Consider the following 14,233-nt stretch of genomic DNA (forward strand, 5'->3'; position numbering starts at 1 on the left):
TTGTCATATTGTAAATTATTTATCAATAAAATCATTTTTTAAAACATACAGGAAAGGTACAAGATTTGAAAGAAAATTCACCCCCAAAAAAAAAAAAGATATAAAAACGTCCCTTAAATATATAAAAAGATGTTCACCTCACTCATAAGAGAAAGGCAAATTAAAACTAAACTAAAAAAACAAACAAAAAACTAAGATTCCATTTCTCAGTCATTAGAATGGCTAAATTTTAAAAGCTTGCAAATACACTCCATCGATGAGGTTGTTGGGGAAAAGGCCTCCTCATAAAATGTGGGCAGGAATTCAAACAATCCGTCTGTAGGGGAAATCGGCAGCATCTTCAATCCCTAATCCCACTTGCAGCAACTTACCCTGAAGATACATCCCATCAATACAAATACACATATGGCAAGGTTATGCACTGCTGATTTTGAATTCACAATTTTGGAAAATACCAAAATGTCAAATGTAAGAGACTGCTTGAATAAACTCTGGTATCTACAGAAAATAGAGTAGGATACAGCTGTTTAAAAAAAAAAGGAAAAAAAGCTGGGTGGGGGCTGGATGAAGCAAGCAATGGGGATTAAGGAATGCACTTGTCATGATGAGCACTGGGTGATGTACAGAATTGTTGAATCACTATATTGTAACCAGAAACGAATATAACACTGTCTGTTAACTACACTGGAATTAAAATAAAAATTTAAAAGAGGAAGTGATTTTAAATGCATGAATATCTGGACTATTTTGAGTGAAAACAGAAAAAAAAACAGAGTAAATAATATAAACAGTATGCTACCTTTGTGTAAGAAAAGGTGGATTACAAAATATATATATCTTCTATACAGGAAGGAAAAACTAGAAAACAATGAAATTGGTCACCTATGGGATGGGGTACTTGGGGTGGAAAGCGTGAGGAAAAAGTGATACCTCTGAGTAAACCCTTATTTAGTTTTCACTTTTTGAAGTATATTAACATTTAGCATATCAAATTAAAGTTGATCAATAAAGATGGAGGGGAACAAAACCTTAAAATTGAAAGTATACCGAAGCAAATAAACCCAACTGTATTTCAAATGAATAAAACCACCACATTGAGAGGCAGGATAAAAAAACTAATCCAAGGAACTGCTGAACACAATATTACCCTCATGATGGGGGGCGGGGAGCAGGTAGATAGTGGGAACAAATCCTTAACTTTTCTTAGTAGGCTGGTCTTTAGCAAAGACTAGAGCATTTCCAAAATTATTTTAAATGTACTGCAGGATTATGCAAATGAGGAAGTGTTTCATGTTATGAGCCAGGATTCTAACTATGGAAGGAGATAAAACATGAAAACAGAGTAGGAGAAAGCAGGAAGAGCCGTGGGGGAAAGGAACTGGAGGCATCAGTTTGAGTACGTGATTGTGTGTATATGTTGAGTGTGTACTGTGTATTTGTATTTCCTAGCACTGCCACTGAAAGGGCTCAGAAGTGAAGACACCCTCGTAGCAATAAGCATGCCTAGCACCCAGAGCCCTCTAAAAGAAACCAGAGCTCCTCTGACAGATAGCTAATTTCAGGGGTAGGAGAGGGAAGGTAAAATAAGTTCAGCCTAGCATTTTTTGTTGAAAAAGATAATGAGGAGGTATCCAAAATAATGAAGGGACTAGGTCAGATGGGCACACGAGTTTGGCAAAAGGGACTCCAATGGCCAAACTGGAAACAACTTAGGCTTCAACACAAATAATGCATTATAAATCATGGGGAAAAAATACCTATGATTTCTTACTAATAATGTATTGATAAATAAATCAGCAAAAGGGGTTGGCTCTTCCTTACAGGAGAATGCTGACTGCCAAAGTTGTATGGAGAAGGACAACTAGGGCTGGACAATCATCAATTTCCAACTGCCATAGTAAAGACTGATTTAAACAAGAACCAACAATGGATGCTAAATATACACAGAAATTTTGATGAGGAGGGTATTTACATGATTTTAAAGAGTCTCCCCATAGACTGCTTACAAGAGGAAAGACGACGACACAGTGGAGAAAATGAACATTTTGAGTGAGTGATCAAAAGCAGCATCACCAATGAAAGCCAGGTAGACAAAGGTGACTGTGACTGTGATACCCTGAGAAGCTCACACTGTTTACACAGTATTTTGACCAGGAGGGCATACTCTGAACCTAAGCAGAAGGAAACATCAGACAAACCAATATGAAGAACATTCTAATAAGAAAAAAGGTAAAGAGGCTCTATTCTCCAAAAATGTCAATGTCACAAAAGACAATTGAGAAACTGCTCTATATTGGAAGAGAATACACATGAAAGTACTGTATCAATATGAAATTTCCTGAATTTGATACCTGTACTGTGGTTAATAAGAGAAAGTCCCTGTTCTTAGTGAAAACACCTTAAAACCTTTAAGGAGTAAAAGAGCATGATGTGTGCAACTTACATTCAGATGGTTCAGAACAAAACATGTCTATAATGAAGGAGAATCAATGATAAAGCAAATGAGGTAAAATGTTAGTAACCAATGAACATGAGTAAAGGATATGGAAATCCTTTTAGATTCTTGTAAATTCTCTAAGTTTGTAAGAATTTCAACATAGAAAGTTAAAAAAAAAAACAAAAAATCAGATTCTTACATTTCTCAGTGCTTCATAAATGGCTCTAAATGCTGGTTGCTTATCATCATGGTAAACACCTCTGTTCCCATGAAGAATAAAGATTCCTTCTTCTTCTGCTTCCTGGCAATTGCTTCCATATATACAATGATCTGGTCGATAATTCCATTGACACGGAAAAACAAAAAGGCTTTCTATGTGAAGAAAAATAAAACAATGAAGCAAATAACCCTAATTCCACAGAATTAACATTCTGCAAAAATTTTAGTTTAAAAACACAGCTCTTACAGGAGAAGATTTAAAATAGTGAAAAATATGTTTGGCATTTAGATCCTTCCCCAGAAAAACAATATTAAGAAAAGTTTAAAAAAAAATTTTACTCTGTCTTAAACATAGTGATAATCATTAATATAAGCCAAATCAAATAAACACATTTCTTCGTTTTTGACTAAATATTATCTATGATTTTTTAATAAATGCAAAGAATAAAAGAAATTTAAATGATTACCTGGATTATGAAAAAAGATGATATTCAACAGATCTTGATCCCCCCATGTGATGTTAAGTTTGTATTTTTTAAGCAATGGCATAAGTATATCTCCCCATCGCAGCCGTACAGTTGTCATGTCATTCTGTTGGTAAATACATTAAGAAGATCCTCAGGCTTTCATGTTTCATATGGCAGCACAATGACGGTTCCCCATTCTTCCCTTAGCATCACAGCTCAGCAAGAAGAAATGCAAACTTCTTCTGTCATAAAACCAAGTGACTCTAATGTAAACCTAAATGTGAGTAGGGCTGTCCTTTTCAGAGTAGGAAAGATAATAAAAGAAGGTATCTGAGGTTGCAAGTAGAAGTGATAAAACTAATGAAAGTCAGGAAAGATTGAGAAAGAGAAAGTAGGTGGTAGTTTAAAGTACTATGACTGTGACCTCATCCTAAAATCCAGATAGTTTTAGTACCTATAGTTTCAGTATCATATGTCTAGACATAGTACCTAGGTTTATATCACAGTTATTGTGGGTTCAACCTGTTAACAAAAAGTACTTGGAGAGTACTTGGCACATGACACAGCTCAGTGTTAGCTATTGTTACCAGAATCACTATCATTCTTAGACTAATGTGCTAATCTTTTATAACTGACATTTTGAACTGATCAATTTGAAATGTTTTTGATTTCAAAAGCAGATAGCAAATTTCATCAGGTGCCTTTTCAGCCTCTATGAAGTTGCTCATAGCTCATTATTTTTAAAACACAAAGTCAAACACCCAAGGAAACAACAGAGTTGAAAGAGGGCTCTGGATCTTGTGAATGTGGGTGAGAGCGGTGGAGCTGAATACTAAGACTTTTCAACTTATCTGACTCTTAAATTCTTCAGACTTAACCCAATATTCCTCAAAGTATAGTTTTCAGTGTGCACAACAGTGAATTTTTAAAATCCTTCACAATATTAAGTACAGAAATTAAGAGTAACATTTAGAAACCCTTACAGCAATTTGTCTATTTAATCTAACATTTTTCTAGTAACTTAATATCATTTTTACAGAAGTACTGGCTCATGAAAAATTGTAAATTTAAAAAACAAAATTGATCCTCCATACACAGTTTGAAAGACATTGTTATAAGGCTATTCTAGGATATATAATAAACACAATGGGGGTATAAACAATCTATCCATTAAGAAAGAGAAAGAAAAGCCAGAATTCCCAAGGGAAAAAGCTATATATTTAAACTAAATATTATCTGCTATAACTGTATTACCCTTGTGTGAAGTTTCTCAGAACACAGTAAACACAGTAATTATAAAATAATCAGAGATTCCCCCAAAACAATCTGGAAAATGAAAGAAGTGTTACTTAAGGAAATAATAAGAAAATACTTTATTGAAAAGACGACTCCGAAATAAGTCATTTAGCAAGCATGTTAACTAAATATTCTTAGCATCTGAAAAGGGAACTCTGAATTGTACAAGGACAAAGATTAGCAACACATTCAATAGACAGGGTTGGTGGACCCGGTGTACCATGCCATGTTAGAATCTTCACTGGATTCTTTCCATTAGAATATAATGAATATAAATATTTAAATAAAGAAATATACCTATTCAAAGAAAAAAAATCAATGAAAAATCAAATTACAAGTTCTAGTGCAGTCTTAGGAACAAAATTCAAAAGGGGAAAATAACCCTTATATTAAAGAAAAAGCCCTACTACAAAAATATTGGACAAGAAGCAATAACACTAGCATTAAATGTTAATTATAAAACCTAGAATATCCAAGACAACCAATGAAAAGGGGTAAGAAATGAGTTCAGAAAAGAGGCATTACAAAAGAAGTCAAACTTCCACTCGTAACAGACAACACGATACTCCATGTAGAAACCCCGAAAGATTCCACCAAAAAACTGCTAGAACTGACAGAGGAATTCAGCAAAGTTGCAGGATATAATATCAGTGCACAGAAGTCTGTTGCATTTCTATATACAAACAATGAAGCAGCAGAGAGAAAAATCAAGGAATGAATCTCATTTACAATTGCATCAAAACCCATAAGACACCTAGAAATAAACCTAACCAAAGAGATAAAAGATCTGTACTCTGAAAACTACGGGACTCTGATGAAAGAAACTGCGGAAGACACAAAGAAATGGAAACACATTCCAAGCTCATGGACTGGAAAGAACAAGCATTGTTAAAAACGTCTATACTACCCAAAGCAATCATTTAAAGCAATCCCTATCAAAATGCCACCAGCATTTTTCAGAGCTAGAACAAACAATCCTAAAATTTGTATCAAACCACAAAAGACCCCAAACAGCCAAATGTTGAAAAAGAAAATCAAAGCTGGAGGCATCACAATGCCAGACTTCAAGCTATACGACAAAGCTCTAGTCATCAAGACAGTAGGGTACTGGCACAGGTAACAGACACCTAGATCAATGGAACAGAAGAGAGAACCCAGAAATGGACCCTCAATTCTACAGTCAACTAATCTTTGACAGAGCAGGAAAGAACATCCAATGGAAACAGAGAGTCCCTTCAACAAATGATGGTGGGAATGCTGGACAGCCACATGCAGAAGAATGAAACCGACCACTTTCTTACACCATACAGAAAAATAAATTCAAAATGGATAAAAGACCTAAATGTGAGACAGGAATCCATCAAAATTCTAGAGGAGAACATAGGCAGCAACCTCTTTGACCTCAGCTGCCACAACTCCCCCCAGACATGAAAAAATGTTCAATATCACTCACTTGACATCAGGCAAATACAAATCAAAACCACAATGAGACAGCACCTCACACCTGTCAGAATGGCTAAAATTAACAACTCAGGAAACAACAGGTGTTGGCAATGCACACTGGTACAGCCACTCTGGAAAACAGCATGGAGGTTCCTCAAAAAGTTAAAAATAGAACTACCCTACGATCCAGCAACTGCACTATTAGGTATTTACGCAAAGGATACAAAAAGTGATTCAAAGGGGCACATACCCCCAATGTTTACAGCAGCAATGGCCACAATAGCCAAACTATGGAAAGAGCCCAGATATCCATCGACAGATGAATGGATAAAGAAGATGTGGTACACACACACACACACACACACACACACACACACACACACAGAGGAATATTACTCAGCCATCAAAAAGAATGAAATCTTGCCATTTGCGACGATTTGGATAGAACTAGAGGGTATTATGCTAGTGAAGTAAGTCAGAGAAAGACAAATACCATATGATTTCAGTCATATGTGAAAATTAAGAAACAAAACAGATGAACATATGGGAGGGGGGGAAAAAGAGAGGGAGACAAACCATAAGAGGCTCTTAACCATAGGGAATAAACTGAGGGTTGCTGGAGGGGAGAGGGATGGAGGGATGGAGTAACTGGGTGATGGGCATTTAGGAGGGCACTTGATGCAATGAGCACTAGGTGTTATATGCAACTGATGAATCACTAAATTCTACCCCGGAAACTAATAATACACTATATGTTAACTAAATTCAATTTAAATAAAAAATTTTGCTAAAAAAAGGAAGCATTACATATAAAAGGAGTTCAGGTTATAGAAAAAAAAATGTTTAAAATACAGAAATGGTCATAGGGTAGGGAAAAACAGCCATTCACAAAGGAGAAAACAAATGGCCAGAAATTAAATGAAAATATAGATTTTCACACTGGTAGTATAAGTCGGGAAAGTATAAGTTAAAATATGAGTTACTTCTAGCCATATAACTACATGCTCATACTAGTACACAAGAACAATAAAACCAAATCATCCATTCTCTGCTACCTCAAATGAGCATTAAAAATGTGACAGACTATGTACTGACATAAAAATCAGTCAATTATATATTTACTAAATAAAAAGGCAAACTGAAGATGTATAAAAGGATTTTATAAGTGCTTATGTACATGGATATCTGTTTCAAAACACATTTTTTAATGGTCTGAAAAATATATAGCAAAGTTTATATTATTTGTGCAAAGAAATGAAACTGGGAAGAGTGGTATATAAGGGGAGACTTTTCTTTTTATTCTACATACAATGAATTATTTAAATTTTTATAAGCATGAGTTTGTTTTACAATCTTTGAAATGTTTTTCAAGTTTATTCATTTATTTAAGTAATCCCAACGTGGAGCTTGAACTCACAACCCCAATATCAAGAGTCACATGCTCCTCTGAGTCAGCCAGGTGCCCCTTATTTTGTAATTTTTAAAAAGAAAAATGTAGTTCTAATTTACTAATTTCAGCAGACCTACTACCACAATGTGCACATATTAATTTTATTTTAGAATAATGTATGCTTTTGAAAATATTTATTATCATTATGAGTCTATCTTATATATAAATAGAAAACTGATAGATGGCTATTCATAGCATGTTCCAACAGTGCGAGAAACTGGGAACTCATCAATTCCCAAAGATCAGTTACTGCACTAATCTCTGAAAAGTTCTACCCTTGTTAGTAAGATGTTCATTGATACTCTGTTCTCATAAGCTATGTATGTAATAGAATAAAAGTCCTGCACATACATTTTGAAAATGTAAAAATAACCATCATGTCTACTTCACGGACATGGAAATGTTCTCTTCCAACATTTTTTAATAACTCACTAATAGCCCAGTTTCTAAAACTTTCATCTATCCTCTGCCAGTAATTATTAAGTTGCTACTTTATGTCATACCCCATTCTAAATATTCCCAATACAGAGTTGTACAAAACACACATTCTGCCCTCAGTAGGTGGAGAAAACAAAGATTACTTTACAAAGTAATATATGGCAGGATGTGAACAGAGTACAGCAAATATACAAGAAAAGGATTCTCAAGATGCCTTATTTGGGGTGCCTGGCTGGCTTAGTCAGTAGAGCATGTGACTCTTGATCTCAGGATTGTGGGTTTGAGCCCCATGTTGAGTGTACTTAAAAAGTAAATAAAAACCAAAAAAAAAATTTTTAAGTGCCTTATTTATATTCTTTGGTTTTCCCTAATAAGTAGGAAAAGGTTAAGAAATATCCTAATAGGGATTCAATACTGCAAATATAATCATAACACAAAATACAAAGCAATACCTTAACTACTATTCTATCAATATCTACAAAGCATAATGAGAAACAACAAAAAAGTAGAATTTTTACTTAATTTTTAACGTATATAACCATAATACATCAGTTTGGAAATAAACAGTCATGAATGGTAGGGACCAGGTAACAGCAAAGCAAATTAAGAATTTAAAATACGGCCATTATCTTAAATGGGTAGTCTGATAGCTTTTCATGCAATAAGAACCATGGGGCAACATTCACAGATGTGTAGGCAACAGTTTAGAAAGTTACTATAAATAATCAGTTATATCACTAGAGCCAGAAACTGTAGAATTAGTAGGAAAAAACAAGGCAATGTTTGCTACAGATACAGTCTGGAAAACAATCCGGAGAAACAGAGAAAAACATATGAAAAAAGGAATCAAAAATAAATTTTACAGAAACATCTTAGCAATCATAAATACAGTAATATTTGAAAACAAAGCAAATCTGTGTTGATCCCACTGGGCAAGAACAGGATTGTCTGGAACACAGGGATAGTAGGTGTGAAGTATATTGCACCTATTGAATTAATGTATAATCATGCCTCTCACAGTCTTCTTCATTAAGTCTATTATACACAGATGAAAACAAAGTTTGAAAGTTTACAAATGATTTCAACTCCCATATCTACAGCTCTAGTTGATTTTAGAACATGCCATGACCCCCCCCAAAAAAAAGGAGAAAGAAAATGAAGTATTTAGAGGAGTGACATTTAAATAAGTAAAAGACAATCATAGATTTGAACTAGAGAGTTGTAATTTTGAAATGTTTAAAAAATGGTGTTATACTAAATTATCTCTAAGGTTCTTTGCAATAGTAAACTTCTCAGAATTCTATGAATTTCAAATGAAGAGTTACTGAGAAGCCATATTATTCCTTAGCAGGTAATCTTACAGCACCATCTTCTGGTATAATATTACTGTGCATAGGCTAACAGAACAGGAGGATCTCATGGTATTATGCCTGCTTTATTTAGTTCAACTTTATGGTACATGAAATTTTAAAACTCAAGCTATATTAACAAATTGGGTAGTTGAAGAAATGTTCACCGTTAAGCAAGAGCACAGGTTACACTAACCCCGTTAAAGCATTCACTGTGGGAGACAAAACTGAAATGAAATCAAGATTTCAAAAAGGTTCAGAAAATGAGAAGGCTAAGAACAACAACAAAACAAACAAACAAACAAACAAACAAACAAACCAAACCAGGTTTACTAGATCTACAGAAAATAAGAATGATGGCTACAAACAGTCCTAAGACTGAAATGTTGAGGTGCGGGCATGATTGCAAGCAGTTGTGTTGCCTACACCAAAGATGAATCAAGGAAAAACTCTAAATGAGGCCAAGATTTAAATAAGACACACAAAAAGGAGTAATAAATAATGGTGTAAAGTCTGGTCTACCAGAATCCATAAGAAAAATATCTGACAAATATATATGCATACATATACATACATACTTTCTCATATCATAAAAGACATAATATTCCTTAATGTTTAACATAGCCCAACCAGATGTAAAGGGATAAACTGCAAGTCTGTATGGGTATTTCAGAAGTCACTATATTTAGCTAACATTTAAGTGCTTACTATGTGCCATGCTCTGCACTAAGCATTTTCATTTTTCATTTTAATTCCAGTATAATTATCATACAATGTTATATTAGTTTCAAGTATTCAATACAGTGATTCAGCAATTCTATACATTACTCAGCGCTCATCATAAGTGTGCTCTTTAATCCCCATCACCTATTCCATGCATCTCCCCACCCACCTCCCCTCTAGTAATCATCAGTTTGTTCTCTAGTCAAGAGTCTGTTTCTTGGTTTTTTTGTTCATTTGTTTCATTTCTTAAATTCCATATATGAGTGAAATCATATGGTATTTGTCTTTCTCTGACTTATTTCACTTAGCATTATACTCTCTAGATCCACCCATGTTATTGCAAATGGCAAGATGTCATTCCTTTTTATGGTTGGGTAATATTCCACTGTGTGTAGGTGTATATGTGTGTATATACACCACATCTTCTTTGTCCATTCATTTATCAATGGACACTTGGGTTGCTTGCTTCCATAGTTTTATGGCTATTGTAAATAATGCTGCAATAAATATAGGGGTTCATCTATCTTTTTGAATTAGTGTTTTTGTATTCTTTGGGAAATATTCAATAGTGGAATCACTGTATCACACTGTAATTCTATTTTTAATTTTTTTGAGGAACATCATACTGTTTTCCATAGTGGCTGCACCAGTTTGCATTCCCACCAACACTGGACAAGGGTTCCTTTTTCTCCACATCCTCACCAACACTTGTTCCTTGTGTTTTTGATTTTAGCCATTCTGACAGGTATGAAGTGGTATCGCTGTAGTTTTGATTTGCATTTCCCTGATAACGAGTGATGCTGAGCATCTTCTCATGTGTCTGTTGGCCATCTGGATATCTTCTTTGGAGTAATATCTGTTTATGTCTTCTGCCCATTTTTTATTTGTATTATTTGGTTTTTGGGGGTTGAGTTGTATAAGCTTTTTATGTATTTTGGATACTAACCCTTTATGTATGTATGTATCTGTGTATTTTGGATACTAACCCTTTATTATATATGTCTTTTGCAAATATCTTCTCCCATTCAGTAGGCTGTCTTTTAGTTTTGTTGTTGGTTTCCTTTGTGTGCAGAAGCTTTTTATTTTGATGTAGTCCCAATAGTTTATTTTTGCTTTTGTCTTCCTTGCTTCAGGAGACTTATCCAGAAAAATGTTGCTACGGCTGATGTCAGAAATTACTGCCTGGGCTCTCTTCTAGGATTTTTATGGTTTCAGGTCTCCCATTTAGATCTTTAATCCATTTTGAGTTTATTTTTGTATATAGTGTGAGAAAGTGGTCCAGCTTTCCCAGCACCATTTGTTGAAGAAATGTACTAAGTATTTCAAAAGGATCTCCTTTAAACTGACAACCTACATAAGTCCATTTATTATCTATTTTTCAGTTGAGAAAATTGACATTTAAAGTTAACCAGCTAGTGGTTAAATAAATGCACAGGTGTCAAGGTTAAACATAAAGACAGTTTGACTCCAGTGCCCACAAACTACAATGACATAAAACTCATCAACATAAAATTGGTAAACCATACAACATACTCCTGTATTCAGAATGCACAGAGAATCTAAATAGCCTAATTCTTCCACTGACCCCACAATTTGAGAGATAAGAAACATGCAAGAATTTTTTTAAAAGATTTTATTTATCTATTTGAGAGAGGGAGAGGGGGAGGGAGCACACAGTGGGAGGGAGGGGCGGAGGGAAAGGGAGAAGCAGGCTCCCTGCTGAGCAGGGAACCCAGCACAGGGCTAGATCCCAAGACCCCAAGATCATGACCTGAGCTGAAGGCAGATGCTTAACCAACTGAGCCACCCAGGCGCCCCAAGAATTTTTTTTTTTTAAATTAACTTCCAATAGCCCCAAACAGCTCACATTTATAATGTGTAAGCCACTGTTCTACTTCAATCCTTATAAAAGTCCTATGGTGTAAGGAATGTTATCTACCATCCTCATCTCACAGATGAAAAAACTGAAGCCCAGAGATGTTCAAAACTCACTCAAGGTCCTAGAGTTTTAAACCTGGCCTCCAGAGTCTTAAGCTCTTCATGTCTCTGTGGCCCCCCCAAGATGTTCTACAGTTGCACAACTACAAAATGACAACTATTACCTAGAGTAACAATCTAGAAAGATGACATTCACTACTTAATGCACTGTTATTTTACTTCACTGTAAGGACATCTGGCTTAATCTACTATAATGCTCCAATAAACAGAATACTAAGGACACACTTTCCTTCAATTATTCTAACTAAGTGGGAAAATTCTGAGTTTAAGCTAGTTCTTAATAAAACAAAACTAAGTTGGAAACCAATCTGTGGAAGGAAAATAGAAAACCGTTAACCAACTACCTGTGTCAGTGACTTACCTTGAAATACTTCCTTCTCATTCTAGTCATGTTCATCAACATAACTCCAGAGTTTACTCCAGTTTTTCCATAATATGGATGTCTGGCAAAGCGATTATACCAGCCTATTCGAGGCTCTTCATGTTCTGGTGCCATTGCAGCAATTTGTGTGGAATTAAATTTCTTTAGTAAAGACCAAATATCATCAACAGGCCGTAAAAAAAGGATGTCAGTGTCGACGTACAATAATGAGTCAACTTCTTTCAGGATTAACTATGAGAAGAGATATTTGAAACATTAATTATAATTCTATTTATTTAATATAAAACATAAAAGAGCTTTAGTTATAAAAGAAATACCTATGAGACAAGCTAATTTACATTAATTTTTTAAAGCGATCTTTCCTAAATCTGTCATTTTTTATAATAGTATAGAGATACTATGCTAATCTTTATATTAACTTTCAGAGAACAAAAGCTATAAAAACACATCAGAATAAAAAGTTAGCTACTAACAACTGGAGAAATAAATAAAATAAAATAAAATAAAATAAAATAAAATAAAATAAAAGCAGTATTCTCAAAGATTAGGGAGAGAATGCCTTTCATAATGGAAAATAACATTAACTTAGCTAAATTTATATCCTGAATTTCAATTTCCTAAAACAAATACAGAAATAAACCAATACAAATGAAGATCTTCTGAATTAGGTCCTTTGGCCTATAACACTAATGATGGGCACCTTTTTTTTACCATTTTGGTCTCAACCAGTAATTGAGTAATTCCAAAACTGGAACCAAGACCACCTGGCTCTGGAACTCATGCTGTTTTATTTTTGTGCTGTCTTCCAACAAATCAAAGTAAATGTGCACATACTTAGCGAGGTGTCTTGAAAGAAGGACTGGCTACATTATTACTTTCTGAGAGATGCTAAATGTGTCTTCTACAGGGATTTTTCAAGGAAAACTTTTTGTGTCTTACCCACAAAATTTAGAATCAAACTCCTGCAAATTTAAATTTACTACATGTATCAGCGTATTAGTAGAACTCAACTATTAGATTAACCTAAATCTTTTTAGGTAAGAATATAAAGAGCAGAGTTTGGTCCTTGTTCTGTTCCTTTTCAAAACTGTTGCCTCCTCCTTCTGCTAAGGTTAAGCCATCACCTTAATGAGCAGATACAAGGCTGCAATTGTCCATTCTCCCCACCAGCTGATTTAATAACAAGTTAGGGAAAAAAGTGTGGTTTGACTAGAGCCTGAGTAGGGAAGACCGACTTGTTCAAAGACCCCAGTGAAAGGGTATTTGTATACATCTGTATGTCTATCTCTCTTTTGGGGGAAGAAGAGTACAGGGGATTGTTTTTTTTATCAACATGCTGTTTCTGTACCATGAAACAATGTGTGTTTAGAGGTTACTATATTGTTAGCTGACTTGGAAAACACTGTTCACTGTTGGGAGCCACTGTCAACTGGAGATCAGACATAATGTTAAATAATAACCATGGCAGCATTCTTTCTATGGTCCCTTTTGGCGGAAGGAGTTGGTAGAGCTTACAGTAGTTGTTTTCATCAATCTATTTCAAAGAACAGAAACTCAGTTAAAAAAAAAAAAACACTTAGAAAAATAAAGCATCAATTTACTTAAATCTGGTTGAAAAGATGCAGAACAAACAGTGAAATAGGACAATCTGACAGGTTTCAAGTATTTTATTTTAGTGTTTTGAATTCCATTTAGAAATTTAACCAGATTATATCATTAAATGATCTGGAAAATTTCCTATCACAACACCAACAATTATACTGGTTAATAATGCAGAACAAAATGAAAGAAAAATGACTGTAACCTTAGGCTTCTATCATGTATTGTTTTTTCAGTAATATACTTGTTTATTGAATGTCATATTGTACTTGTTTAATCCGTCTCCCACATCAGACAATAAGCTCCATGAAAACAAGAAACACATCTGTTCCATTCCTTCCTATATAGAACTTCTGTACAGATTCTGGAGCTGATTCAACATAAAAATTTTGTTTTAAACTTAAAAGTCTACATGAAATACCTAAAACTTGT

At 34.5% G+C, this 14,233-nt stretch overlaps 1 protein-coding gene across 1 annotated transcript in view; it reads right to left on the minus strand.

Annotated features, from left to right (window-relative positions):
• Positions 1-14,233, minus strand: part of GXYLT1 (glucoside xylosyltransferase 1) — a 55,472-nt gene that overhangs the window by 16,166 nt on the left and 25,073 nt on the right. Inside the window, exons 5-7 of the mRNA XM_040642342.1 lie at positions 12,182-12,433; positions 3,124-3,247; positions 2,637-2,809 (exon numbers count right to left, since the gene is read on the minus strand). Coding sequence (XP_040498276.1) covers positions 2,637-2,809; positions 3,124-3,247; positions 12,182-12,433 — 549 coding nt within the window. The remainder of the gene's footprint in view (positions 1-2,636; positions 2,810-3,123; positions 3,248-12,181; positions 12,434-14,233) is intronic.

The sequence above is a fragment of the Ursus maritimus genome, unplaced genomic scaffold (genome assembly GCF_017311325.1).
Source record: "Ursus maritimus isolate PB19 unplaced genomic scaffold, ASM1731132v1 scaffold_26, whole genome shotgun sequence".
NCBI classification, from domain to species: Eukaryota; Metazoa; Chordata; class Mammalia; order Carnivora; family Ursidae; genus Ursus; species Ursus maritimus.